The sequence below is a fragment of the Sus scrofa genome, chromosome 3, assembly GCF_054392235.1.
Source record: "Sus scrofa isolate SSC_HxYL_T2T_F1_AM1 chromosome 3, Sscrofa_HxYL_maternal_Yorkshire_Landrace_v2.0, whole genome shotgun sequence".
Classification (NCBI taxonomy): domain Eukaryota; kingdom Metazoa; phylum Chordata; class Mammalia; order Artiodactyla; family Suidae; genus Sus; species Sus scrofa.
Window position 1 is genome coordinate 9,992,552 of NC_139385.1, and position 27,886 is coordinate 10,020,437.

Below are 27,886 nucleotides of genomic sequence, written 5' to 3' on the forward strand. Positions count from 1 at the left end.
GCAGGGACAAGGTCTGTCTGGACTGTCATTGTGTCCCTAGCACCTGGCACCTTGCCTGCTGCATGTGGCATCCAAAAATGTCTGACAAATGAGTAGCCAGTGGTGGAGAGCCATTGAAGAGTTCCAAGGTTGGATTTTCATTTTGGAAAGATGGCTCTGGTGGCCATGTAGCTGGCGAAGAGGGACCAGGAGGCAGGGAGACTGGCACTGGGTGACTGCAGGGGTTCCTGGGGGAGATGGTGAGGTCAGAGCTAGAGTGTGGGCATGAAGATGGACGGGAAGAAGGGGACAAGACACCACCTGGGAGGGAACCGATTGAGCGTGTCGGGGGTTAGGTAAAGAGCGCTCCCTACTTAACCATGGGTGACGGGCCTCCCAGCTGGGGTGTCATCCTCTATAGGTTTGGGCATCCATGAGGTCCGTGACAGGGAGAATGGAGTCCAGCCTGGCAGGGGGAGGAGCCCATCTTTTCCAACCCCAACCCTTTCTGCCGGGGTGGGTGTGTGAGTGGCTCAGGCCGTGCTGACACCACTAACCTAGACTCCCCCGCCCAGAGCCTTGGCTCATAAATGTCCACCTTGTCCCTGTTTAGTATTCAACTGGAGGTCCCTTGGCTTTGCATTTGGGACAGTACAGAGCCCTTGGTCACTGGGCTCCGAAGGAGGCTATCCGTACTCTTGTAAACACCCCACGTCGCATCTCTGGTCCTTTTCTGAGCAGCGGGTGTGTGGAGGAGCCACTTCTACCTCACCTTCTCCTCAGGAGACCAGCTTGTCATTGTCGTCAGCACAGAGACAAACCATACAGGCCCTTCAGCAGTGCCCAGCCCCCAACTCATAGAGCCCCTGGGAGGGAGACCTAGCTGGCCAAGCCACTGGCACAGGGCCCAGGACCTGGCAGGGTTGTGGGGGAGGTGTATCAGGGGGGCTTCAGGCCAGGGTCTAAGCCACATGCTTGGAGGTCTACGGAGCATGTGGAGGCTGGGAGGTGGGAGCAAAGCCCCGGGTTTTGTGAGGACCTGGAGCAGGACGTGTGCAGGGACTTAGGGCTCATCCCAGAGCCGCCGGGTGTAAGGCACCTGCCCCTGAGGGCCCGGGGGTGCTGGATTGAACCGACTGGGGAGGACCCTTCTATGCATCAGGGCTTGTTGCTGGGAGAGGTTGGGACCCAGGAGTGACAGCTGGTCGTTGGACACAGTGGTCTCGAGTGTGACCACTACCTAGAGACCCCACTTTCCTTGTACCTCTCAGCTGAGGCCACGTGAGACAGTCACTGAGGGGAGAAGCAGGAGAACCAGGCAGTCCTGTGTTTAGATCCTGGTGTCCCCTATTTCCTAGCTCTGTGATCTTGGACAAGGCCACATTCTTCTCTTAGCCTGAGCCTCCAGAGCCGAGATGGTAACTAGCCCGTCAAGGTTGTCATAGGATTAAGGGAGACGATGACTATAAAGCACTTTGCACAGCGCCTGGCATGTAGTGGGTGCTCCGTAAATGGCAGCAATTGAGCATTATTGGTCCCAGAGCAGTGGGGGACAGAGGGCCTAGTTGTCTCAGGCTCGCCGCCTTTTTCTACCCTAGACCCCTCCTGAGTCAGCATAGTCCCAGGTCAGAAATCACCTGGGCTCGTCCCCTCTGCTCTCCCAGGGGGCAAAGGCTGAGATGGAGAGAGAGGCTGGTGCCCAAATCATCCACTCCCCGGGGAGGTGGCAGCACCTGCCAACTTAAAGCTGTGCAGGAGGCCTGGCTGGCTAAAAGTCAAGGGCTTGGACAGGGGCGGGGAGGGCGCAGGCAGGGCAAGGGTGCCTCCTGGCTCAGCCGCTCTTGCAGCCAGTCTTGCTCCCTCACTGCCTCTCCCCTCTGTGGGAAGGATGTGCCAAATTCATTTTTGCTTTGGGGACTTCCTGGGTTGGGGTCTGGTGGACTGAGGAGGACAGGTGCATAAAAGACCTTAAAAGAGGCCTCCAGGAGCTCCTGCTGTGGTGCATCGGGATCTGCATCATCTCTGGAGTGCTGGGAAGCAGGTTCAATCCCTGACCCAGCACAGTGGGTTAAGGATCTAGCCCTGCTGCAGAGGCAGCCAGGGAACTCCATATGCCACAGGCAGCCAGAGAAACAGAGGTCTCCAGAGCAGAAAATGTTTCATTCTGCCTGTCTTTGCCCAGATCCAGCATTTCTTAGATAATCACTTCCATAGCCAGAGTTCCTGTTGCGGCTCATTGGTAACGAACCTATGATCCATGAGGATGCGGGTTTGATCCCTGGCCTCACTCAGTGAGTTAAAAATCTGGCATTTCATGAGCTGTGGTGTAGGTCGCAGACGTGGCTCAGATCTGGCATTGCCATGGCTGTGGCGTAGGCTGGGCTGCAGCGCCCATTCAACCCCTAGCCTGGGAACCCCCATGTGCCGCGGGCGCGTTAAAAAGAATGAATGAATAAATGAATTAATTAATTACAAGTTTTTTTTTTTTAAATAACTTTCTTGGCCATTAATTTGACCTTCACCACAGCTCTGAGGAGGGTGGGTGGCCTTTGCTTCTTACCTTACAGATGAGGAAATGGAACAGGAAGAAGGAACGGTTCAAGCTCCAGGCTCAGCTGGGGCAGAACTGAGCCCTGTCCATGTCATGCCCTCTCGGGAAGGGGCACCGGAAGGGTGTGGGGGGTGTTTGGGGCTGGGGGCTCTGTCTCGGCCCATGCCGATTGCAGGCTGTGCCTCGAGGCTGCCCAGGAAGGCTCCAAAGGCAGCATCAGTCACCAGTGAGTTAGCTGCCATCAATCAATATTAAGGAAAGGACTGCTTTTTAATGGGGCCAAAGAAAGTGTGTTCTTGTGACTAGTGGGAATATTTGTCAAATGCCCGAGAACCTGTAAATAAATGCGAATGAACCAGTGTTTCTAGAAACGGTTATTAAGGACTGGATTTTTTAACAGAGCAAGGGTGTCTGGTGTTTGTGGAGCACTTTCTGGGAACTGGCTGGAGGGGCGGCAACCGTGCATGTGCCTTAGCCCCCAGGACCCTCAGAACAAGCTCCTATTTGAAGGGCCAGTGGCTGTGGCTTGCCCAAGGTCACAAGCAAGGCCTGGAAGCCGGGATCGTTGGGTTCCAGAGTGGCTGTGAGATGGGGAGGGGAAGGGGATGGTGACCCGAGAGCTAGCTGCGTGGGGACTCCAGGCCGTGGACCTCCTGGACTGAGGGCTTGGGTGCGGGAAGGGCCCCTGACAGAACATCTGCAGACCTGGCAGGTGCTTCCCAGAGAGGCATGAGTCTTTGCTGCCAGGGGACTGACGCCAAGGACAAGACCAAAGGCCATCCCCTCCACCCGAGGCTTATTGTCCTCGTTGGACAATAAATCTCTCAGTGCAGGGGGAGATTCAACCGGCGGGGCAGGATTGGGGAGGGAGGGGGCGCCATGAGGGAGGGACCCCAGGGGTTCTCTGAACTCTGTGAGGTGGAGGGCTTCCGGAAGGGAAGGACGCAGTGAAGAGGAGAGGGGCTTAGTAAAGACGGAGGGGCTCAGGAAGGGGGTGGGGCTTGACAATGGGAATGGGGCGGGGCTCTGTGAGAGGAAGGGGCGGGGCTCTGTGAGGGGAAGGGCATTTTCCAAGAACGTAGCCCAGAAGCCTGGCTCTCCTTTGTCCCAGTCGTCCGGTTCCCTAGCCACGCCCATCCTCCCTCCACTCCCAGTCTCCCAATTCAGCACGACTTGCAGGTTTAATTAAGGTCTGGGGCTCTCTCTGCAGAAGGATACTCCACTCCCCGCCCGCCTGCTACTCCACCCTGTCTCGGGGGATCTCATTTCCTCGTCCGCATCCTTAGCTCAACAAATTTGATTTCATTGCCAGCTGGAGCCCTTCTTCCTGTCTTCAGCAGTTTTCCACCCGTCCATCCCTTTCTGCAGGGAGCCCCCCCCGCCACGCACACACTTGGTCCCCAGCTGGAGATAAACACTTAGTCCCTGTCCCCTATTATTTTCCTACAAGTGGCCCTGCCGGCAGCCTTGGCCCTGCCTTCCTGAGGGCCTTTGGTGTCGGTGACAATCTCTGTCTTAGTGTCTTCTGGGCTCCACAGGGACAGTGAGCCATGTCTTGGCTGCCTCTTGGGATCCCAGGAGGCCTGGATGAACAAAGGTGTGGTTTGGAAGGACTGCTGTCCACAGGCTGTTTGTCCCCTTGGGGCTCCAGGTCCTAATGCACTGGGCATTTCTGATTTCTCAGCTCGCTGACAGCAAGTCTGATGGGCAGGTCCTGCCCCCAACTTTGACTCCCTCAACAGGCAGTCTAGTAGTTTCAAAGTATTCAGGGCAGATGCAAAAAGGGAGACTTGGGAACACCAGGAGTTCCTGCCGTGGCACAATGGGATAAGAGTCTGACTGCAGCAGCTTGGGTCACTGAGGAGGTTCGAGTTCAATCCCCAGCCTGGCACGGTGAGTTAAAGGATCTGGTGTTGCTGCACCTGTGGCTTAGGTGGCAGCTGTGGTTTGGATTCATTTCCTAGCCCTGGAACTTCCATATACCATGGGTGTGGTCATTAAAAGAAAAAAGAGAGAGAGAAAAGAGAAAAATGAAAAAATAGGGAGACTTGGGAACACGAGATTTCCTTGGAGCTGCACAGATGGGAATGGCTTTGTTCCCTGCTTCTTTGCCTCCAGCTCCAGTGTGATGGCTGTACTGTCTCCACTAGATTTTTTGGGGGTGACTGATACACGACTCCTCCTCAACCTGATGAACTCCTACGCATCCTTCAAAGCCCATTCGAGTGTGTTCTCTCAGAATCTCTCCTCTGGGCTCCTGAAGACTTGGCTTTTTCCTGTCCTCTCCTATAAGCATGACTCTAATCTGTTTTATGCGGAAGTGAGGTGTTAAAATGCTTATTATTCCTGCTGAGGTGAGGAAAGAGTAGGGGTTGGGAGGGTGGTCTTGGCGGAGGAGACTCTGATTTAGCTCTGGGGCTCAGCCTTGCCCAGCACAGTGCCTGGCACACTTGGGTGCCCTGTAACTGGTTCTGAGCTAGATAGGTTGAAAACTAAGCTTCCAAGTGTGACTGTTGGCTGGGATTCCTTTGCTGAAACCGCAGTGAGAGCCCACTGTGTGTTCCTGCCTGGCTGCAGCGCCTGTTTGGCAGAGTCCAGGCAGCTTGATCCACCCAATTTATAGAAGGGGAAACTGATGCCTTGAGTGGTCATTGATGTTTACATGCCTCTCTCATGCACTAGGCTGGGTGCTTCTGGAAGGCATGGACTGTGTCTCCTTGGCTTCTGTGAATCTGAACCCATTTCAGAGCTTGAGGTAGAGCGGGAGTTCTGGACAGCTTACTGATGGAATAAACTAATAAATGAATGAAAGTTCGGTTGGACTTGCAATGGTTCCGCGCAAATGGGTTCAAATGCTGGCCCCTGGCCTTCTAGGCTCCGGGATCCTAACGCTTCCCGGCCCCCCACCCAGGCCCCGCCCCGGCCCCGCCCCAGGTCCACACTCCGCCCCCAAGACCCCGGCCCCGCCCCCGGCCTGCTCACCCCTGCTCCTCCATCATCTCCTGCAGCTCCATGCACTTGAGCTCCACACGCCGCTTGCGCTCGTGGTCCAGGATCTCACGGTGCGCGCGCTTCACCAGGCCCGGCTCTGCAGTGCGCAGCTCCTCCTCCGCCCGCGGCCAGGCCCCCGAAGAGGCGCCCGGCTGCGGGAAGCCGTTTGCTGCGTCGGGCGGGGATGGCATGGTGGCCGCTCCGTTGTTCACTGTGGAGGCCATGGTGGCTGCCTCCCGAGCTGCTGGCCTCGGCGGCCCTGTGGAACAGACACAGGCACCGGGCGGGATGGTCACTTCTCGGCCACCTGCTAAGCTCCTCTCGGCGCGGGTTAATCCTGGAGATTTAAAGGCTCGCCCGGGGCTCTAATCCGCTTCCCCTCATGCTGCAGAGCGGGGGCGGGTGGCAGGTCTGCACCTTTGGGTCACACCTCAGGGCATGAGCAGGATTGGACTTGGCTTTCCCTAGCTGTAAAGTGGGAGGGCTCGGGCCGGACTAGGTGGCCTCGGAGGAACCTTCTCTCATCCAGGGACGCAGTCGCCGCCCAGGACGACCCTCGTTCCTGGTGCCAATGCCTGGGCCTGACTGCCTGGCCCTGCCCCCACGCCTGCCGGCAACTCCCCAGCTACCAAGTCTGTCTCTGGGAAAATATGTTGGTTTCTTGTTTTCCCTTCAGACTCGGTTTAACATCCCACTCTCTCTGCTCAGCACCCGTTCTCCTGGCCCCTGGAGTCCCAAGTTCGTTCCAGGTGGGGGCCTGGTCCAGACTGAAGCCCACAAGACTGTCCTCTCCTTTGTTCTGGTAACACTGCTTCTGAGGATGTGACCAAAAGGGGCACTGACATTAACTTTCCAGGCAGCTACATCCTCCTGCCGGTTCAAGGCGGGGTGGGAATCAGCAGGGCTTGGATGGCGAGAAGCCGCGGCTCCATGGTAGACCCAAAGTAGTGTACGTGCCGGCACGCGCGCCGGCACACGCGGACGCACAGAGAACCCACACCAAAGACTTATCCTAACAGAGGGGAGGCACCTCCTGAGCTATTTCCATTGCCTTTCTCCAAGGCTCTGCTAGTTGCTAAGCAACAGGGAGGCCTCCTTCCCCGGGAGTGGAGGGGAGGGAGAGAGGGGGTGGAGGGAGGTGGCAAGAGAAGGAGCTGGGCATGTCTGGACCTCCTGGATGAGGGCTTTGCTGCAATACACCCCCACCCCCAACACATACTCCCCTCGCTGGCCTCAAAGGGATGGGGGTGAGGACCGTTCAGAGCATGGAGTCTGGAAGGCAGAGAAGAAAGGGACCATGAGAAGAAAAAGCTCTGAAGGGGACAGTGACAGGAGGTGACAGTGGTAAGGGGAACACAAGCTCCTTTCATATGTCCGTCCCCCCAAGTGTCTGGATTCTAGGCCAGGCTTCTCCACTCCTTGCTGTGTCACTGCCCCTCTCTGAGCCTCTGATCCCAACCTGTGCCTGGGAGCATCATCCAGATTCTTCAGGAGGGCTCTTGGGGGTTTACAGAACAAAGCTGTTCTTCTAACCCCTGCTTGTTTCCTGCCATTCCTGGCCCAGCTCTGCACCCCAGTTCCGCCAGGCCTTCTCCTAGGGTACTCCACAAGCATCACCCACTGGCCAAGCCCCAAGTAGAGCTCCAGGATCCCTGCTCACTACCCACCCAGTGCTCGGCTCACGGCCTGAGCCAGGGACATATGTGGGGCTTGGAGATGCCCACTGTCCTGGCCCATTGCAGCTCACCAGCACCGAGCTGGGTCCCTCATTCCCACTTCTCCACGCTGCTCACACTGACCCACCTCCTCCCTCCTGTTCCCGCCTCCACTCAAGCCCCTGGTCCACTCTGGCCACGGCATCCTGTCTGCCCCCCACAACCCTGGACCTCTTTCTGTTCATCTTCCATCAGCAACCGGGGAGATAGGTCCAGGAGCAAATCAGAGCATATCATGCCCTGATTAACAGCCCCCAGTGGCTGCCTGCCACCTTGGCTTAAAGTTGTGACATCGCCTGGTCCAGCCACCCCCCCTCCTGCTTCCACACAGGTTCTCATCTCTCTTGCATCCAGGCCTTTCCCCTGCTGCTACCTCTTCCTGGGACCCTCTTTACCTGGCTCCCGCATGTCCTCAAAGTCCTGCCGACAGGCATCACAACCTTCTGGAAACTTCCCCTCACCCCCTGGCTTGGCGGTACCCTCCTGGTGCTCTCACCACTCACAGTGTCACTATGGGCTCACAGGTCTGGCTCACTTTGTGAGCTGAGGGCAGTTAGTCTCAGCTCCTAATGCCAGAAAAGTGCCTAAGGCACGTGGAGCCCAGTGCACAAGGGCAGAACAAAGAGACAGAAGGGAGGCGGGATAGAGGAACTGCAGCGTGGTCCCCCATACAGTGGGTGTGGCCCCTTTGTATCTTGCCTATCTTGCAGCTTCATCCTTTGCTCCACCTTGTCCCGCAGCCAGCATCCAGCCCCGCAACTTGGGTCATCTGTCCCCAAACATGCGCTCCCACTCCTTTGCACTTTTGCCCTGTGGTTCCCCTGTGCTGGAATTCCATTTCCTCTCTTCTTCAGCTGGGGAACTTCTGCACATCCTCCAGCACCCAGCCCAAATGTCACCTCCTCTGGGAAGCCTTCCCTGATTCTGAGGAAAGATGAGTCATTCCTTCCTTGTCCCCCCACAGCTTTTGTTCTTGCCTCTTTAGAGACTGAGGCTCAATCTGTTCTTTGTCTCTGACCTCTGTGCTAGCCCTTGCAGGAGAAGGGGCCACCCCTTCACTCCAGCTCCCCAGAGCCCACCTAGCACGTGGCAATGCAGGAGGCATGCTAGGGTGTGGGGACAGAATGCTCAGGCCCCGGAAGGCGCATGGAGCCAGGTTCTGAGCATTGCTGCTCTGCGTGCTTTCCCTCTGCCATGGGCAAGGCTCCCCAGCCTAGAACTTGGCCTGAGCTCCTTGAGGGCAGGGGAGGGGAAGCTGGTGGGCGCGGGGCTGAATGCCCGCCGCTCTCCAGAGCTGGAGAAACTCTTTCCCGGCGCTAGGAGAATGGCTGGCTAAGACGGCTAGGCTGCTGAGGGCCGTCTTTCAGGAATGACTGAAGGAAAGGAGAGGGATGTGAAGACAGGGCAAATGCTGTCTGGATTTTCACGAGGACGGGCGGTGGATTCTACCAGCTTCATCTAGTGATGGAGGGTGTCAGGCAGGAATCCAAGGCTTGTTATTTTATTTTGGCCAGGGGTGGAAATTCTTGGGCCAGGGGATCGAATCCACACCACAGCGTTGACGGCACAAGGCCCTTAACCTACTAGGCCACCAGGGAGCTCCCTGAGGCATGTTATTAAAAGGATTACCCCTGAACCCCTAGCGGAGAGGTCGGGCCCCTAAGAACAAGTCATTGCACACCAAGCCCACGTCTTCCCAAGTCGTGGTTGCTGGATGAGAAGACTAGGGAGTTACTGCAGGCACGGGTCTCTCCATGAGGTATCTGGTATGATCTATTATGGAGTCCTTGTGAGATTTCATAAGGAGAAAGAGACACTGTGTTGGTGGGAAGTAACATTCTGTACTGTTTCAGTTGGTGGATAGATTAACCTGTGCTCAAAGGGAGCCGATTGATGGGTCAATGTCACGTTAGATGGGAGTGTCCAGCGGAGACCACAAGGCTCTGTCCTCACCCATGTCTGATCCAGTATGTTCACCACTGACCGGATGAACTTTGATAATCTGACAATCAGATTCACCCAGGGCACCACTTGGGGAGGCTCACAAATTCAGAGTCAGGACCTAAAAGGATTCGACAGACTGAAAAGATGGGAGGAATCTAAGATGAAACAGGAAGGTGAAAGCAGTTCCTCCCAGGATGAGTGAGAAGTGCCACATTCTGAAGCTGGGCCCCAAACTAACCTTCTAAAATTGGAACGGGGTAGACAGACTTCAGAAGCAGCATATTTAGGAAGACTTTAGCCATTTTCCATGGTCACAAAGACCGTCCGAGTCAATATCGTGATATGGCTGCCAAAAGCACATGTTATCTTAGGCTGCATCAACAGAAATATAACGTCTAGAGTGGGGAGGTGAAACGCAAGTACAAGCGGTCAGAGTCCCTATCTTCAAATACTTGAAGGATCGTAGAGGATTTAGGACGAAACCGGCTGAGTCTGTTGGGGAGCTTGTTAGAAGTAGGTTGCGTTGCCAGATTTGTCAAGTAAAAATACAAGATGCACAGCTAAATTCATTTGAATTTCATGAATTTCATATTTGGGACATCCTCATACTAAAAAAAAGAGTATTCATTGTTTACCTGAAATTCACATTTAACTGGGTGTCCTGTTTTCATATGTGCGTCCTACCTAGACCTACCGAAGCCACATCTCTGCGGGGGGAGGAGAGGTCGTGTTTCCCCCGGGGATTCTGGCACAGAGCATCTATGACCAGCATCTGGGAGCCCGCATCAAGAGCAGCAGTTCTCAATTTCATTAGGCACCAGGGTCACCTGGAGGGCGTGTGAATCCTAGATGGCTACGTCCCACCCCCAGAATTTCTGATTGGGTAGATCTGGGCTGGGGTCTGAGAATTTGCATTTCTAACAAGCTTCTCCTGTGCGGCCCACGGATGAGGCTGAGAGAGAGGAGCAAGCCCCCAGCCGAGCTGGCTGGTTCCAGGAGAAAAAGCCAGGACTCCTGCAGGGAAGTCGTCCAAGGTAGGATTTTCTCCCCCCAACAATTGAAACTGTAAAAAGCTAAGCAGTTCCTCCCAGGATGAGTGAGTTCCCGTCACAGGAGCTGCTCAGATAGGAGGTGGACGATATTCACTCTACAAACACAGCAAAGCCAATCGTATCCGTATCTTCTCACTGCCGCCCTACCCCCTCCCAACACACACACACACACACACACACACACACACACACACACACACACACACGCTGGCGATTGGGTGATGGACAAGACTGTACCCCAGCAGCCCACAGGCTGCTCTGGGAAACGAGGCGGTATCAAGTGGTCCTGTGATAAAACTTGAGGAGGGTTTGCATCTCCGCCTGGTGGGTCGGGGCGGGCTTCCCAGAAGGGGTGAGGGGGGCTGGAGACAGGGACCAGAGCAGGTGGAGTCTGACCAGGATGCAAAAAGCAAACAGATGGGGCAGGACGGCGGCGGACTGGGGGTGGGTGAGGGAGGTGCCTCGGGTGACACCCGGGCCCTGGCTTGGGAGGCCAGGTGGCTGGTGCAGCCGTTTGCTGTGATGGGGAATATGGAGGGCACAGTGGGCTGTGTTAAGGGTGAGGGGCTTGTGAGGGTCCAGCAGGGAGCTGTGAGGTCCAGAGCCCTGACCCTGACTTGTTAAGGTCCTTGGGGACAGACACTGTGACTCTTTGGAGGCAGCATGGAGGAAGCCTTTTCTCTACCACTGACTGGCTGAGGGACCCCCGGCAAGTCTCTTTCCTTCTCTGGACCCTTGTCTCTCCATTGGGGAAGGGGGGCTGGACTCGAAGACCCCATAGGTCTTGGAGTTTCCTGGCACCCTAGCAGTTAAGGGTTTGACATTGTCATTTCTGTGGCTTGGGCTTGATCCCTGGCTTGGGGAACTTCTGTAAAAAAACCAAAACAAACCCTCAAAACCCATAGGTCTTTTCCTGCCCTGGAAATGTAGGTAGTACTATGTATGCACGCGGCCTGCTGAGCCTTCAGCCCGCCTCCTTCCCAGTGCTGTACGTAGTGGCCAGAGCCACAAGCTCCCCCCAGGGCTCAGCCTGAGGCTGTCACCAGCACCAGGTCAGGTCCCAAGGGCAGGCCCAGATGCTGCGCCAGCCAAACCCATGTGTAGATTTAAGTCCTGAAGCTCTAAAGCGTCTCCCCTTCTGCCAGCCAGGAAGTGGTTAAAAGACCAGAGCCCTGACCTCCAAGCCTCACAGCTGAGTCCCTGGGCTCGCCTCCTTCCCTCAGACCGCAGCCGGGGTCCCCCTGAGCTGGCCTGGCCAAGGACAGGATGGGACACAGTCTGGCTGCTGGTACCTGCAAGTCCAGCCCTGCTGGTAGAGATGAACTGAAGGTCAAACAGCCCATCTGTGCTGCAGGGCCGGCCTCGCGGCTGGTGAGCTCATCCCTCACCCAGCGCTCAGAGGGGTAGGGTGCCGAGGACAGTGGTGACCCGGCCAGGTCTGGGAGAGGGAGCAGAGGACCCCACGTGTGTCTGAAAAGGAGACTGGGGAGCCCGATGTGAGGCGGGGAGACAGGGCTGTGCTCTTGGGGAACTCAGGAGCCGAGCGACCCTGACCAGGTGGCTTAAACCCTATGCCGCAGTTTCTTTGCCTGTGAACTGGTCCTCATAGATGCCAGTCAGACTTGTTTCCGCTGAGCCACAACGGGAACCCTGGGATCATTTATTCTTTCAGCGACAAGCTTATTGTGAAGACAGATCCTTTTTGCCCCCCAACCCTGCCCCATTCTAGGGGAGCAACAAAGACCATGGAGGTTTACTTTAGCCTTCAAAAAGGCAATGATGTTTGGGGGTTCCTGTTGTTGGCTCAGCAGGATAAGAACCAGACTAGTATCCATGAGGATTTGAGTTTGGTCCCTGGCCTTGCTCATTGGGTTAAGGATCCAGCGTTGCTGCAAGCTGCGGTGGAGGTTGCAGATACATTTTGAATCTGGTGTGGCTGTGGCTGTGGGGTAGGCCGGCAGCTGCAGCTCTGATTCCACCCCTAGCCTGGGAACCTCCACAGGCCACACCAAAGGGAAAAATAAAAAGGCAGTGATGTTTGAACTGGCCTTTGGAAGGATGAGTCTAAGGAAGGGGGAGTCCAAGAAGACTGAGGGCAGGGGTGTAGCGGGAGGGGGATGCAGGCACCGGGCGAGCCCTTCCAGAGAAAAAGCCTGGGGCGAGGGGGTGGGGGGCAGCAGCAAGGGGCCTTCTGCGTCTCCTGGAGAAAGAAATTCTTTGTAACTGCCAGGAACATAGAAACGTGATGACACTGACAAACACAGCGGAACCAGGTGCTTAGGTTGTGAAACTAAGTCTGGGTCTTTATAAAAATGAGTGTGTAGCAACAATGGTTTTGTCAAGATATTTCATGAAGCCGGAAAAGAAAACCGTCTCCATTGTGTCCGAGGAATGTAGGCGAGCGCCTTGCCTTGCCCCGGCCCCAAACTGAGGCCGGGTTGTGCTCCTGACACCCATGACGTGTCCCCAGGGCAATAGGGGCAGGGGGCTCTCCTGTCAACCTCTCCCTTCCCTGTGGAGACCCTTCCCCAGCCCAGGAACACAGCATGGGGAGGCAGCAAAGGTCATCGGGCCATGGCTAGAACACACCAGCAGCCCTCCCTGTGCTCCCTGTCCGAGGGGGTGCGGCTGGGGAGTAAGGGCCACAGGACTGGGAGATGGCCCCTCAGCTCTAGGTCGCTAACTCTGGGCCACTCATCCACGTCACCGCTCTTCCGGGAACGGCCAGTCTGAGGCTCACGGGGGGAGATGCAGGGGGAGAAGCACTGTCACAGGAAGTGCTGGATGAGGGACGTGCGTGCGGCGGAGACATCAACTGAGCGGGGAGTGTGGAGAGGAGCACAGCTGGGAGGACTTCCTGGAGGAGGCATCTTGAAGCCTACGTTGGAGCTGGTGGGATGCAGAAGGGGAAGAAGGATGTTTTGGGCAGAGTGAGGGAAGAAGTCTTGGAGAGGAAAACAGGAAGCGCCCGAGCAGGACCACACCCTGCAGGCAACAGGGAGCCAGGGAAGGCTGGTGAGCTGGCGAGGCCATGGTCAGCTTTGCTGCTTAGGCCCCTGACTTGTAGTGGCCTTTGCCCTGGGGAAAGGTCTGACTCTAAGGGACAGCCCAGCCCATGTCAACCAAGACAGATCGGCAAGTGGCAGCAGAGCCACCCAAGTCACTATGTGCCGTAAAGCGACCTGACGTCTGGGCTCCATTTGGTCGTTAGTAAAGCAGGGTTCATAGAAGTACCTCCCCTTAGGGGCGAAGGAATTTATATACACGCAGTGCAGCTGTGCCCCGGGACGTGGTGAGTTCTGGGTATAAGTGTTAACTGTTGGTATTACCCGTAAACAATGCCAACTAATCTAAAGCACCTCAGGCATGAATGAACCAGGAAGACATATAGATCAGTAGCACAGAACCCATAAGGCAGAGAACGTACCAAATCAGTACCAGCTTGTGAAGACGGGTAGACACCAACCCACGTGGACCCGCAGGGACCCGTATTTGCAGCTAAGAAGATTCTGCAGGGTGAGGCCTGGGAGGAAGGCCTGGGCAGCCGGCAGGCCGGCAGCGAGAGGGTTAGCGGCTTGAACGCGCTTCCTCCCTGCCTCCTTGGAGTCTCTCGGGAGGCGCTGGCACCGATGTTTGTTACCCAACCCTGGAGAAGACGCTGCGGGGGGAGGGAGAAAGCTGAAAGCCTCCTTTTCAATTATTCAGCAGCCGGAGCTTCCTGCCGCCCCTGTAGGAGCCAGAGGAAGGCTCTGGCCAGAGCCCCCAGGCTGGGTCTGGCAGGCTTGTGGGGAGGGCTGGTTGCAGGAGGGACAGGAAGCCTGACCTGCAGGGTACTGGCAGCGCAGCCTGGGCCACAGCCCCGGGGTCCTGCTCCTGCCCTCCCCGCTCCACCCCTGTGTGGGGCCCAGCTGTGCCTGTCCCCTTCCCCGCAGTCTCGGACGATGCTATGGGATGGAGACAGGGGTGCTGGCCAAGTTCCCAGAGCCAAGGTGGGGTGTCCGGGGTAGGCAAAGGAGGGAGAGAGCCAGGCAGCTTAGCTGGTACCTCGTCCTGGGTGACCTGCCTAGCCTCTGTGTCTCTGACACACACACACACACTCTGCTCCACCCAAGGACATGCTAGTGCAGGCTCCCCCTGTGCCAGGAATCCCTCCCCTTCCATGTACCTTAGAGAACTCTGCCCAAGCATCACCTCCTCTGTGAAGCCCTCCCTGACCTCTGCTGGAGGATGTGTCTCTGTGCTGCTCCCAGAGCCTCACCCTGTGGTTACCACGCTCAGCGTTGACCTTGTTCTGTTGTGACCGTTTGCTCCCTGGCCTAGGGAGGGCTGTCCAAGGGCTAGGGTGTCCACCTCTGTGTCCCCAGCGCCCAGCACAGAGCTTGGCACAAAGCAGCCGTCTGTGAACATTGCTGTAACCCAGCCTGTGTTCGCACAGACTTATTTGTCTTACCACTGCCATCTCTGGGGGCCTCAGTGGGAAATGTCCCCACTTCTGGCTCTCAACATGCCCAGACGCTGTGAGTGGTGATATCCTCAAAGGCCACATTGTCATTTACTTTGAGAGCTTTGGAGTCCTGCTCTGTCACTGCATGGATAGGAAGGGTTTGCCTGGCACCTCGGCTCCTGCCCATCAGCCCAGGGCCCAGAGCAGAGGAGCCGGATGGCAAATCCCCAGAGACAGAGAGGCCTCAGCAGTCTACTTCCTACAGAGGTGCCCACAGTGGAGGCAATACAGTGTCGTGAGACCAGCGCACACTAGTGTAGTCACAGGCCATGGGGGAGCCAGGAACTCGGAAGGGCTGCATCAGCGGAGGACAGTTGGGAACCCACAGACCGAGACAGGCCAGTGTTGTAGACAGTGGAAGAGAGCAGCATATCCCATACTGGTCACTGAAAAGAACACACTGGTTCGACCTACAAGACAGCCTGTGTAGACCAGAACTGAACCCAACAAGCGAGGAATGTTTTAGTTTCCCCTCCAAGGTCCTCGCAGAACAAAGGAAGCCCTGCCCCCACCCAGTCCACTCTGTTCCTTTTCAGGACCCTCAGTGGCCTTCGGGGAGCTGTCGCCTTCCAGCCAGGGAGCAGAGCGCTTCCCTGAGGCTGCCTGAGTTCTGGTGGAGTTTCGGAGAGGGGGAGGGGAGAGCGAGAAAGAACCTATTCACCGCTGAGCTGTGGCTATCGGGTGTGGGCTGCCGGGGAGGTGGCGATCTCTGTGCCCTGGGGAGGGTCCCAGTCGGATGGCCTGAGTGAGGGGTCCTAGAGAGAGCCACCTGGGTGTCAGGACTCCCTGCTTTCTGAGGACCCTCCCAAGCTGGCCCCCAGAGCTGACCCTGGAGTGAAATCAGAGGAGTCCTGCGCTGTCATCCGTTTCCATGACCTCTTTACCCGCTTCTCCTCCTGCAAAGATCAGACCCTCCCAGGTTCACACCGAGGAGGCTGGGCTGAGGCAGGGGCAGGGGGGCTAGAAGCTGCTTGGCCAGATCTCTTTCCTCACTTAGGCTTCAGTTTCCCCCATCTGGACTAAATGCCAGGCCTGGAGCCTAGTGGGGCTGGGGTGGGGCTGGGCTCTGAGACCCTGGCCGCCCGACACTTGGTAGAATCAGAGTTGGGTGGTGATATGTCCACCTCCCCAGCTCCGGTGCTACCAGCAGGAAGGGGGGGGTGCTGGACAGACAGACAAGCCCCTTCCACTCACTGGGGAGGGTGAAGCAGGGAGACAGGGCAGCTGCCTCCACGGCCCACACAATCTCATTATGGAAAATTCCCTCTATTGACTCAGCTTTAATCAGGCAGGCTGCCCTGGGCATCCCCCCAGGTTTCTGCTGGGCTGGGTGAGATCAAAGAGAGAGCAGGACTGGGGGCTGGAGCCTCGGTCTGCCATTCCCATCGATCCAGATGCGCCTCTTGTTGCTAGGCAACAGCCTCCAGTCTCTCCTGGTCCTTCCTCCCCTAGGGGCTGTAGGATTGGGCAGTAAAGGGAGAGAGAGACCCCGCATTCATTTGCTAGGTCTTCCATTACTGAGCTAGAGCTCTCTGTTACTGGGCCCGGAGCCTTCCTCCTCCCCGGAAGGGATCCCCATCCTGGGAACTTGAGCGTTCCCACCAAAACAGACCCCTTTTCTCCCCTTACATTTGTAATCCTCTCCAGAAGGCTCAAAATCCACACCTCCTATGCCCCATGTAGGCACTCTATCAGGAAGACAGGCAGGGATCTGCCAGAGAGAGGAAGGGACCCTGGGGGGTGGGGGTGGGGTGTCAGTGAAAAAGTCCGGACGAAGCTGCAGGCTGTCATCTTCCAGCCCAGCGTTGGACTGGATACGGGAGCCATTTAATTTTGAGAGAATGGCTCTGAAGATGAATTCACACTCCCAGTTTTGAGTGGGTTGGCTGTTTTTTTTTCCCGTTCTCCAAAACGTAGGATGCATTTCATAGTAGTTTTTTTCTTTTTTGTTTCAAGTGCTATAATTTAAAACTGTAAGTTGTGTTTTAAAACAGACATAAAAATGTACTGTGGGTTTTGGGGGCTGTCATTGACTAAATAATGCAAATCTGATCATTTCATCATAGTTTAATACTTTGCATATTTTATCTACCCTATACTGCTCATCTTTCCCCTTTCTTAAAAACTGTGTGCTCTTCACCCCCACGGCTGTTAGGTGGTGACCTACTTATATCATGGCATATTTAGGATTTTGAGGTCTCTCCCCCTCCAAGGTCTTTACAGCCCCTGAGGTTGGAAAGTTTTTCACTCTTGCCTCTGGTCCCTCATCAGACCTTTTGTAAAATGCAGTGAAGGGGGAGGGAGAGGGGGTGCCCTTCCCAGGTGTGAGGACGCAGGACTCAGGAGTCCGAGGGCCCAGCCCCGAGGACTGCTGGGAGATGGCCAGGCCCTGGGCAGCAGTCCCGGTGCCCTTGGTCCTACTGCTGCCTGTCACCTGCTCCCCCAGCTCCACAGCGTAGTGGCGGCTCCTCCTCGGCTCCCCTGCCCAACCCCAGTCACACACTTCAACGCTGAGAGGCACAGCTTTCCAGGGTCCTTGACAAATGGTAGCCAATTAATGTCAATTAATCTGATTAGCCTAAATAGTTAATTAAGCAGTTAATTAACAGCGTCATTGACAATAACCTATGGCTCCCGAGGGACTGTGGGTGGGAGGCAGGAATGGCAGGGGGGCGGGGACCCCCCTGCTCCAGGAAGGGGTAAACCCTTAAGTTTAGGTTGAGAGTGGGGGCAGCCCGTGCAGCTGTGTTCCCTCTGAGTCTCGGCCTTGCTCTGCCCTCAGCCCCAGACTCTTCCTCAGGGTATCTGACCCCACCCTGGCCACAAACCCTTCCCAGGGTTGCGGGGGGGGGGGTCTGATTTCTGTGAGAGGCTGAACCTCAGCACAACAGAGGAGAGAAAGCACACCCCTAATCCTAGTGAGGAGTCCCTGTCTCTGCCGCCACCCCCCCCCCCCAGATCACACTGCTCATAGCTTACAGCCCGACCAGGGCCGCGGTTCCCCAGCTGCAGCCCTGGAGGGGAGCTGTCGTCCTTCAGCCTGTCCCGCAGATGAGGAAAGCGAGCCCCTCCTGTATGCCGGGCCCTGTGCTTGCATTGGGTCCCGGCAACGATGAACAGCACAGGGCCTCTGCCTTCCAAGGGCTCCTCGTCTGCGGTGTCCCAGAGCGGCACAGCCTACTGCATCTTAGCTGGGTGACGCTGGTGACATTATTTACCTCTCTGGGCCCCAGGATCTGCGGCTATGACCTGGCTCCTTTGTGAGATGTGGTGAGGACTGAGTTAGGACCCGTGAAGCCCTTGCAGCTGTGCCTGGCACATGGGAGATGCCAAATGAGTGTTGGTGATGGTGAACGAGGGAGATGGAAGCGAGAGCAACCATCAGGGCAGAGTAGGAAAGGGGCCGAGAAAGAGGCGGGACCAGGCACCTGGGGACACTGCACAAAAGAGACGTGTGCAGGGGCTGAAGTTCAAGGAGGCAGAGGAAGAGGGAAGGAGGGCATCCAGGCAAAGAGAACAGCATCTGCAAGCAGTGAGGCCCCGGTTCTCATGGCCGACCTGGGCTGCCCCTGGGGAGTAGACCCCCCGGCCCTACACTCAGATCCTGAATGAGGGGTCCCAGGAACCTGCTGTTCACGGACTGTTCTGGAAATACCAAGGCAGGTACTCTGCACCTAGAGACCACAGCTGCGGTGGTTCTGAGAGTCCCAGGCTGGGAGGAGCAGTTGCAGCCGCAGAGGCCCCAGACCATGGGACTCCGTGTCCTGAAAGCACGCGGCAGGCCCCCATTCGCTCCATCTGTCCAAATCATGCTCGCCCTTCAGGCGTGACCTTCCGGAAACAGCTCCGGCCATGTGGTTACCTGCTGGAAACATCCCTTGGCTTCTCTGCCACCTACAGGAGAGAGGCCAGACTCCCCAGTGGCGGGGAGGCCGCTCACGAGGCCTCCCTCTCCAGCCTGGTTCCCTGTTCTTGGTCTCTCCAGCTACACAAGTCACCACCCGGGGCTCTTTCTTCCTCCATGTCCCCGCTCATGCTGTTCCTTCTGCCAGAAATGCCCTTCCCCATCTTCTCCCGCTGGCAACCCTCATCCTCTGAGGACCATCTGTGAAGCTGGCTTCAAAGTCAACCAGGCGGGCACGCCCCTGCCCCAACACCAGTGCCCAGGCAGCCCTCAGGATGCTCCCACACAACCCATCTCCAAATGTTCACCAGCTCATGGACCCTCTCCCCACTAGACTGAGGGCAGCGCCTTCCTTTCTCCAAAGAGCTTAGGGACGACGATGATAATTGAACTTTCAGTTGAGAGGATCTGTTGAGCAAGTGTTTGATGAGTGAGTGAATGACCGTCTCTGACGATGATAATTGAACTTTCAGTTGAGAGGATCTGTTGAGCAAGTGTTTGATGAGTGAGTGAATGACCGTCTCTGCTTTCTGCTGTGTGAGGAGCAGAGGACAGAGGAGGAGACAATTTGGGAGGCAGAGAAGAGAGCTATTCTGGGGACAGTAATGAATGGGTCACGAGGACCAAGGAGCACATGTCAGCCTATGTCAGACAGGAAGGGGGGACAGGACTATGCAGAGGCAGGGCCTGCCGAGTGTCCCAGCTTCCCTTCCATCCTAGAGGTCCCCTCTGGCCCCTACTGGGATAAAAGGTGGCTGGGCCCCTCTGCCTGTCCTGAAGCCCACTTTTCTAACCTGGTCCTCTGGTGCCGATGGCTGTGCCAGCAGCTGCCGCTGCCCCATGGGACGTCCTCTCTCCCTGGAGTGCGTGCACATCCACCCCGTCAAACCTCCCGAGGTGCACCTCTGGTTCTGTCCTCTGCAGGGCTGCCCTCACCACCTTCCTGGCCTCTCACCTCAGTCTCTCTCCATCCTCCTCCTCCCAAAGGCAGCTAGAGCTTCCTTAAGTGCAAATCTGACCATTTCAGGACATTGCTCCGAAGCCATCCCTGACTCCCATCACTTTCCAAGTAAATTCCCAGCGCTGACAGGGGTTTGGAGGTCCTTTGAGACCTGTCCTGGCTCACGGCTCCCCCGGGGTGCCCCCTTTCCTCGCACGCCCTCTATGTCATGGCTGCGTTAGATCATTGACTGTCCCCCAGTTCACCAGGACTTTTCATACGCCTGTGTCGTGGCCCAGCTGTTGTCTGGAGCACCATGCCTCCCCCTTCTGTCTGGCACCTTCCCCGTGTCGTTCTCCAAAGCCCAGCTTAAAGGTCCCTCTCTCAGAAGCCTCCTCTGGCTGCCCTCATCACCGTGGACATCTTCGTTATAGCAGAACCTCCGTGGTCGTCACTGTCAGTTCCCTCGTGCCTCCCTTTCCCACGAGTCTGGGAGCCCGTCAAGATCAGGGTCAGTGTCTGATTCACCTCTCTGTCCCTAGGGTTCAAACCATGCCCAGAAAATAGGAGGCGCTTAGTAGATGTTAGCTGTGTGGTCTCACACATTCAAATGGCTGCCTCCTCCGGGCAGTGCGCTGGGCTTTCTCCCTCTGCGGGTTCTTTCACACTCATTATCTGATCACTTGTCAGTGCGCACCTGGAGCAGGCAGTATTATGCCCATTTCACAAGGGAGAAAACACACTTGGTTGTGGAGGTTGGAGACTAGATGTGATCAGAGCCCAGGAGATGGGCAGCCACCTGGTTCCCGGTTCTGAGCTCCCTCCTCCAAGGTCTGGGTGGGTCCAGGTTCTATCCTGGCCCGAGGATGTCTGGCACTCCCCTGGCAGCCCTGGCCCTCCCCGCCTGGGTCCCTGGCAGAGGGGTGTGCTGAGAAAGCGGGTCTTCCTCAGTCCCTGGCTGACCCTGACACAGGTCTCAGAGCCATCCTCCTTGAGGGACACCCACAGCCACCAGACCCCCAAGGTGTGACCCGGCCCAGAGGGCGGGGGAGGGCGAGGTTCTCCCCTTAGCTCCCTGGCTCCCTGGGAAGCAGCTCCCTGTGCACAGTCCTCATATGGCCATGAAAATACACTTTTTTTTTTTGAAAAGTACACTTTTTGCAGAATCTTTAAAGACATCAGAGAATTCTCACTATAGAGTGAAAAGCAGCATGCCCTCAACGGGGTGTTCCCAGCTATTTACTGCTCTGCAGCATGAATGCATGGACAAGGTCTTTATAGGAAATACCTGTGCTGGCTGCAGCTAGCTCTGGCTGGGGGGACCACACGTGACTTTTTCTCTCTCCTTGGCTTTTCCGTTTCCCACGTCTTGCTCTTGCCCAAGAAGGTGCCACTCCAAAGACCAAAAGAATTCGATGAAACTGACTTTTGCTTGTCTCCATCTGAGGGAGTTTTGGGGATGGGGCTCAGCACAGGGAGGGGTCCCAGAGCCACAGGCCACATCAACAGTAGAAATCAACAGGCCAGGGGCCCCCCGGCTCACTAAGCTTCCTGGGCCTCAGGGTCCGGCTCCCTGGGCTCAAGCCGCCCCCTAGTCCTAACTGGCTCCAGCAGGATGCTGAGGGAGCCGTGGCCCTGCCCGCCAGCTCCAGCTGGCACAGCAGCCTCTGCAGTGGGCAGGAGTCCAGGGCGGGGGCGGCAGGATGCTGAGGCCGGGCTGACTGCCGAGGAAGCAGTGTCGCAGACGGATGGGCCGGCGGCTTTTGGCTATAAGGGGGGAGCCCTGGAGGTGGGGGGCTGCTCTGGAGCCAAGGCACACATGGCCGCTGAGGCCTTTCTCCCAGGCCAGTGGGCAGCCTGGGCCTGGCTCACCTGCCTAGGTCCCCTGAGAGCTCCATCTGGATGACACCGAATCAACAGGGCATGGCCTCTGGGGAGGGAGCTGTCGCTCCCCTGTGCTCATGACCCAGAGGAGGGTGGCGGGACAGGAACCCAGAGTGTCAGCAGGCAGTAATCCACAATGAAGACCCAGGCTGGGCCAGGCTGGCGCCTGTAGCTGTGGGTAATGGTGCCTCCTGCCCTCTCACCGTTCTCCCCCCTCTAGCCCCTCCTCCCCTCTGAACTCATCCTGTCCCTCGTCTCCTACTCATTGGTCGCCCTCCCTTCTCTGAGTACCACCTCCCTGAGCGCCCCCCCACCCTCCCTCCCTGCCCAGCCTCCTGCCCTCAGTGACTGCCCTCTCTGTTCCTTTCTGTCATTAAATCCTTCCCCCTCTCTGAGCTTCCGACCTTTTCATTGAGCCCAGGTGTTGGAATTGAGAAGGAACTTGCCCATTTCTCGCTCCTCTCTCCACATGGGCCTGGACTAGTGGCCACCCCGACCCACTCCCTCTGCAGGGCGCTGCATCCTCTCTTTAGAGCATCAGCTGCAAAGTCCCTCCCTCTCTCTGGGACTCTGTGATGTGTCCCTCTCCTGCTTCCCTGGATGTGTCCTGGGGGATGCCTGGGCTTTGGTGGACAACTCTGGGAGGTGTGTGGAGGGCATCCGGCAGGGTCCTTGCAGGTCATCAAAAGTCTTGAGCCAGAAGGGCTCAATCCTGGCTCGGTCACAGAGTCCTGGGGTCTCTGGGTGAGCCTCTGGCCCTCTCCAAACCATATTTTCCTGTTTTGAGTCAAGACCCCAAGTTTGTAGTTAGGAGGGATGTGTGAATTTTGAATCTCAGCTCCATTGAATAAATCTAACCCTCAGACATTGGAGGTGAATCCTACCTCTGCTGATGGAACTACAGGCTTCCTGACACATTTATGGGGCAGAAAAATCTTAAGAGTTTAGTGCTAGCAGGGCCTTTGGCGGGGGGTATTGTCTGGTCAAACCCCATCATTTAATGGTTGAGGACACTGAGGCCCAGAGATGGGAAGAAAAGTGTTCAAGGTCACACAAGGAGCCAGGGTCAGAGATGGGCCCAGAAGGAAGGTCCTTGGACACCCGCGCACCTGTCCTAGAGCCCTTCAGTCACCTCCATCGCTTGCCATCCCCAAGCCCTGCCAGCCTACAGTGTCCTGGCTAATCCTCACCCAGGAGAGAGTGGGGAATCGAGAACAGAGTGGTACTGTGGAAGCCACACTGGGCCCCTAGGCTTACACCAAGACCTTGCTCCATGACCTTGGGAAATCATGTCACTTTCAGGCTTTGTTTTGCTCCCCTGTGAGAGGGAGACAGTGGCACATTTGGCGTCAGGTTATGTGAGGATGAAACGAGTTAGTGTACGGGAAGTGACAGGCCCATGACAGGGGCTCAGAGTGCGTGTAGGAGTTCAGGAGAAGGGGGTGGGCTCTCCCCATATCCTCAGCCGCACCCCTGGCTGGCGGCCCCACCCACAGTAAGAAGCGGGCAGAGGAAAAGTCAGTAAGGAAGGCTGACCCTAGCAATGCTGGCAGTTGCTTGCAACTGTGGCCTCATCTCAGGGGGTGAGGGCAAAGTGCTTAGAAAGGAACGGGCGGCTACCAGCTTGCCGAGGTCAGCAAGCGGATGGCAGGCAGTGAAGTTGGGAGTGGGTGCATCAGGGAGCAGATGGGCCTGCCAGACCCAGACTTCTTCTCTGGCAGACGTGACAATGGAAGGGGGTGGGTTATGGTGGGGGCACCCAGCTGGAAAGTTCAAAGCCCATTCTACCACCGAGTATCCTGGTGACCTTGGGGGGAGGTAGCTCCTCACTGCAATGCCTGCCTTCACCCACATACCTCGGGCACCTCACCAGGGGAGCTGGCATCCTGAATCAAGAAATGGGCATTTAGCTGGGTCTTGGTATCAAAGGGCTTGGACAGGTTATCAGCTCCACTCCTGCTCCAGGGAAGACAGCTTGGATGGTTTCATGACCTTGGGAAAGTCATTCAAGTCTCATTTCTGGGTTGTGAAATAGGGACACTGATGGCTTCCTTGTTAAGTTTTCGTGAGGGTGAACTGGCTTAATTCTAGCGTTGTGCCTAGCATAGAGCCTGGTACAAGGCCCTTGGCCGAGGTCCATCTCCTCTGGGAAGAGAAAGATGTGCTTCAAAGAATGCTGAAGGCTTTCGCACCATTGTTTAGCTCCTCCTTAAGACCTTTCTTGTACTTGATTTACTAACACTTGCCTAGCATTTTACAGCTTAAAACTAATTTCTTATCCAGCATCTGGATTATTTCTTTGATGCCACAGTAGATACTGCTGGTGCTATAAGGATGGGGAAACAGGCTCAGAAAGGTTAAGTGGTTTACCTGAAGTCACAGAGCTTAGAGCCCAGGTCTCTCACACTTCAAAGTCCATGACTCCCCACCCACTCAACCCCACCTTTTAAAATCCAATCAACTCTTTTATTCACTCTTCAAGAATTCCTCCTCCATCTCTCACAGGAGAGTAGGATGGGGCATAAAGTTAAGGAACCAAAAAGCTGGTGCTGTGTGGGAGCACTTTCTTAGCCAGCTGGGTCCCATTTCTGGCTGGGGAAGGAGCTGGTACCTGCTGGGGCCATGACCTTAAGATGCCCCCTGAACAGAGAAACTCGCTAAACCCTGCCCTGCCCACTCTCAAAGTACCTGCCTTTTCTCTTGTCGCAGGACAAAAGAGCAGCCAAGGTCCCCTGATGCCAGAAGGGGATGAGTGAGGGAGGTCTTAGGAGAGTGAGAAGTTATGGCTGGGCTAGAGCACAGGCACTGGAGCGCCAGGCCAGACAGACCTGGGTGCTCTTCTCCTGCCCCCCCGCTCCATCCCCACAATAGACCTGCTGCCAGGAGCAGGAACTGCAGGAGGCTTCAACACTGTCCAGGCAGGAGCCCTGGGAGGGAGGGGGGAAGAGGATGCAAGGAAGAGGCTGCGTCTGTTCTCTATCCTTTTTACCAGGGATTTGCTCTAGGGTTGGTTGTACCCACTCTGAGCTCCAGAAACTCTCCCTGGGCACCCGGAGAGACCACAGAGAACCCTCCTCAACTCCTAGTGGCTCTCAGCTCTTCTATGTCCTCCATTCTCTTCCCAGTGTGAGAATAAATGCCATCCTGTGTGAGACCCAGTTCTCGTTGCCAGCTTCTGCCTCCCCAGGGGCATTTGGGCAGCTGGGAAAGGGGCCAGACTATCCCTTATGCTGCCATCCCGTGCTGGACAGAAGCCCAGCTTTCAGGTGGGGGCCTGCTCCCTTCATCCGTCCAAGTGACCAGCACCTCCATGGGGTCTCTTCATTGGTCTTTCCCTTCCCTGGGGAGCAGGTCCTTCTCCTCAGTTGGGGAGGGCAATTGGACTGCAAATGGGGGCCTCTATAGCATCCTTATGGGCCAGGCCATGGTCATTTATGCTCGGTGGAGTCCTGCCCATGACCCGGCAGGGTTCTCACTTTCTCCATCCTCAGAGAAATGAACAGCATTCCTGTCTCTGATCCCCAGGTGCCTCGCACCCGCGACCAAACACACTAACAGTCCCCCAACACCTACCCTCTGCTGGGGGGTCTGGACCCTGGGCCCCCGCTTGGCTGGGGAGGCCCAAGGTTCAACCCAGCCCCAGCCCCTCTGGGAAATGCCCCCGCCCCTCCAGGGGCTCTCACCTCCCAGCTGACTGCTGCGCTCCGCCGGGCGCTGGAGCCAGGCCCTCTGGCACCGCTCGTCTGGGAGGCCTCTGGGCCGCCTCCTCGGCTCGGTTCGGCTAGGCAGGGCAGCTCCGCGGCCCCCGCGGCCCCGCGTCCTCCGTCTCCCCGCGGGCGCCGCTGCCGATTGCTGAAATGCTGGACAGCGCACCACCATGGAGGCGGCCTCCCTGCTCGCTTGCCGGCCAGAGCGGCCCAGTGCATACATCGCCCTCTACAGGCCTGGAGGCCATCCGCAGCTGAGGCGACGGACTGGGCGTGGGGGGCAGGAGCTGCCACTGCAGCGTGACCTGTTCCACGCCTTACGGGTCGGGGGCGGGGGCAGGGGCAGGGGCAGGTAGGAGTAGGCGCCTGGGGCAAGGGCTCCAGCTGGGATGCTCCCCTTTCTTCGTGCATCCTGGTGGCCTGAGCGAGGCCAGGCAGAGTGGCGGGAAACATCCCAAAGGGAAGAGGATTTTGAGAATGGAATCGCTGAACCTTAGTGGCGCTGCATTGGCTGCCTGGAGTCCTGAGTTCAAGTCACCCTTTGGTTACTCTTCCTGGCCTTGGGTAGCCTGTTGTTCTGCAGCTTCCACCTCCATTTCCTTGGGTGGACAATGAGCCCGTGGAGGGGAGGGGACTCCCGGTGGGGAGGGATCTGCAAGCAGCACTGGAAGCACACAGATCTTTGCCTAGTGAAAAGGGGAACAGGCACTCAAGCAAGGCCTTTGCTTGGAGCCACTAGTGGTATCCCCATGGCTGTCTCAGGAAGCAGGGCTGGAAGTGCCGAGGCCGGGCAGGGACTAGGATGAGGCAAGTGAGTCACCTGGGGCACAGATGAGAAGGCCTTTGCACAAGTGTATGTTGTGAATCTCTGTGGGTTTACTTGCGTATGTGCCTGTGTCTAAATACCTGTGTCTCTGTCTATATTCCTGTCTGAGAGTCTGTGTCTGTGTGCCCTCCTCCCCTCCCAAGCTTCTTCCCCTACATGTGTCTTTGGAATGTGTGTTGGAGTGAGTGTGTGTGTGTGTGTGTGTGTGTGTGTGTGTGTGGTTGGGATCCTGGCACTGCAGGCCCATTGGTCTGCAGAACAAAGCTTCGAATGGGGGAGAGGGATGGGCTACAGCTGCTGCTGCCATTACTGCAGCCCCATAGCCCCAGGAGTGAGTCCTCTGCTGGTCTCCTGCCTTCTGGCTGCATGAATCTTTCATATGATGGGGCCTTGAGCTGGCCTGGCCCCCACGTTTGCTTCCCCTGTCTGGGAGGATCTGCCCTCTTTGCCTGGCTGTGCCTCCCAGGGCAGAGCAGGGGGTAGGTGATCAAGGGCTGGGAGAGGTGGGCCTGGAGGGCCCATAGGCCTCTCCTTGCCTGGGAAGCTGTGGTTGGGTTAGTGGTGGGAGGGGGTGGAGGAGAGCTGAGGAGGAGCAGGCCTGCAGCATCCTCCCCGACTGAAGCCCTTCCCTAAATGAAGTCAAGTTAGCTTTTTGAAACTTCACCTCGCTGATTGGGTTCCTGACCAGCCCCAGCCTCAACTCAGTTGGGGACCAGTGCCTGGGAACACTTGGCCCCAGCTGGACACACCTCTTCTGCCCTCCCCACATCTGCCTTTGCCTCCCTCCATCTGGCTTCACAGTGGGACCTGCTTTAGGGGAGAAGGGGAGAGGGGCCTGCAAGCTGGCTTCCAGCAAACCTCCCCCACTGCCCCAGGCCCTCTGTTCTACCAGAGCGGGACAGGACAGGGAGCCCTGGAAGCCTAGGCAGCCTCTCAGCCGCAGTAGCCCCTCTCACGCCTTGCCCTCGCTCCCTCGCCCTGGGTCTGAGGAATCGGCCTCTGTCTTGGTCTCCCCACCAGCCTGCCAATTTTCCAGAAAGAGCTTCTTCCTGTGTGTTACTCATTTCAGCAAATGTCATCACCATCTGTGCTGGTTTTTCTCCAGTAGCCCCTCTGGTCCATTCTCATCCTTCTCGGCCCTGCTCAGGGCTTCGGGAGGCTGACCTCTGCAGACTGATGACACGGGTTCCCTTGCTCTTGGCTTCTGGTTGGCTTCATCCAAGGGGAAGCATCACCAGGAGAATGAAGGGCAAGCGGAGAGAGAAGGTAGGCATTTGTTCCCCTGTTGCGTTCCTCTCCAGTGGCTCTGTGCCCATGGCTGTGTTCTTTTGGTCAAGCTCTGACATTCAGTTTGCTCCCTGTGACACTTCAAGCCTAGAGGTGGTGACAGTTCCTGCTGTTATAAGTCTCTGGGTGGTTCTCTGTTCCCAGACCGGGGATCGAACCTGGGCTGCAGCCGTGAAATGGCCGAATCCTAACCATTAAACCACCAGGGAACTCCCCTCTGGGTGTGTCTCCATCCCTCCTTATTCCGTTTTCCTCTCCCCACCCCCATCTCTGTGCACAGTCCCTTCGTCAAATGCTCAGCAGGTAAACCTTCAGAGGTGCTGTTGACTTCATTCCGGGTCCCAGACCCGTGTGCCCTCTGTCTCCTGAGACCAGTCTCCAGGTCAGAGCCCTGTGAATCCTCGGGCCCTCCAGTTGCCGCTTCTCCCTGCAGACCTGCTACCTCCTGGAACTCTGTCTCTTCCTCACCCTGCCACCCCTGCCCTGCGGGGCTGGGGCCCTGCTGTCCTCTGTCCCCTGGATGGGCCCTGCCTGGTGCCTGCTCCCTTCCCCTTTCCACGGTCCCTGGACTTTCATCTCTCCTCGAAGAGCACTCCCTCAGT

At 56.9% G+C, this 27,886-nt stretch overlaps 1 protein-coding gene across 5 annotated transcripts in view; it reads right to left on the reverse strand.

Annotated features, from left to right (window-relative positions):
- The window catches only part of SRRM3 (serine/arginine repetitive matrix 3), a 55,669-nt gene extending 30,351 nt beyond the window's left edge, over positions 1 to 25,318 (reverse strand). For all 5 annotated transcript variants that reach the window (XM_021086294.2, XM_085016783.1, XM_085016785.1 and 2 more), the window contains exons 1-2: positions 25,148 to 25,318; positions 5,513 to 5,780 (exon numbers count right to left, since the gene is read on the reverse strand). In XM_021086294.2, coding sequence (XP_020941953.2) covers positions 5,513 to 5,745 — 233 coding nt within the window. In that variant the 5' untranslated portion in view covers positions 5,746 to 5,780; positions 25,148 to 25,318. The remainder of the gene's footprint in view (positions 1 to 5,512; positions 5,781 to 25,147) is intronic.
- Positions 25,319 to 27,886: the final 2,568 nt, after the last annotated feature.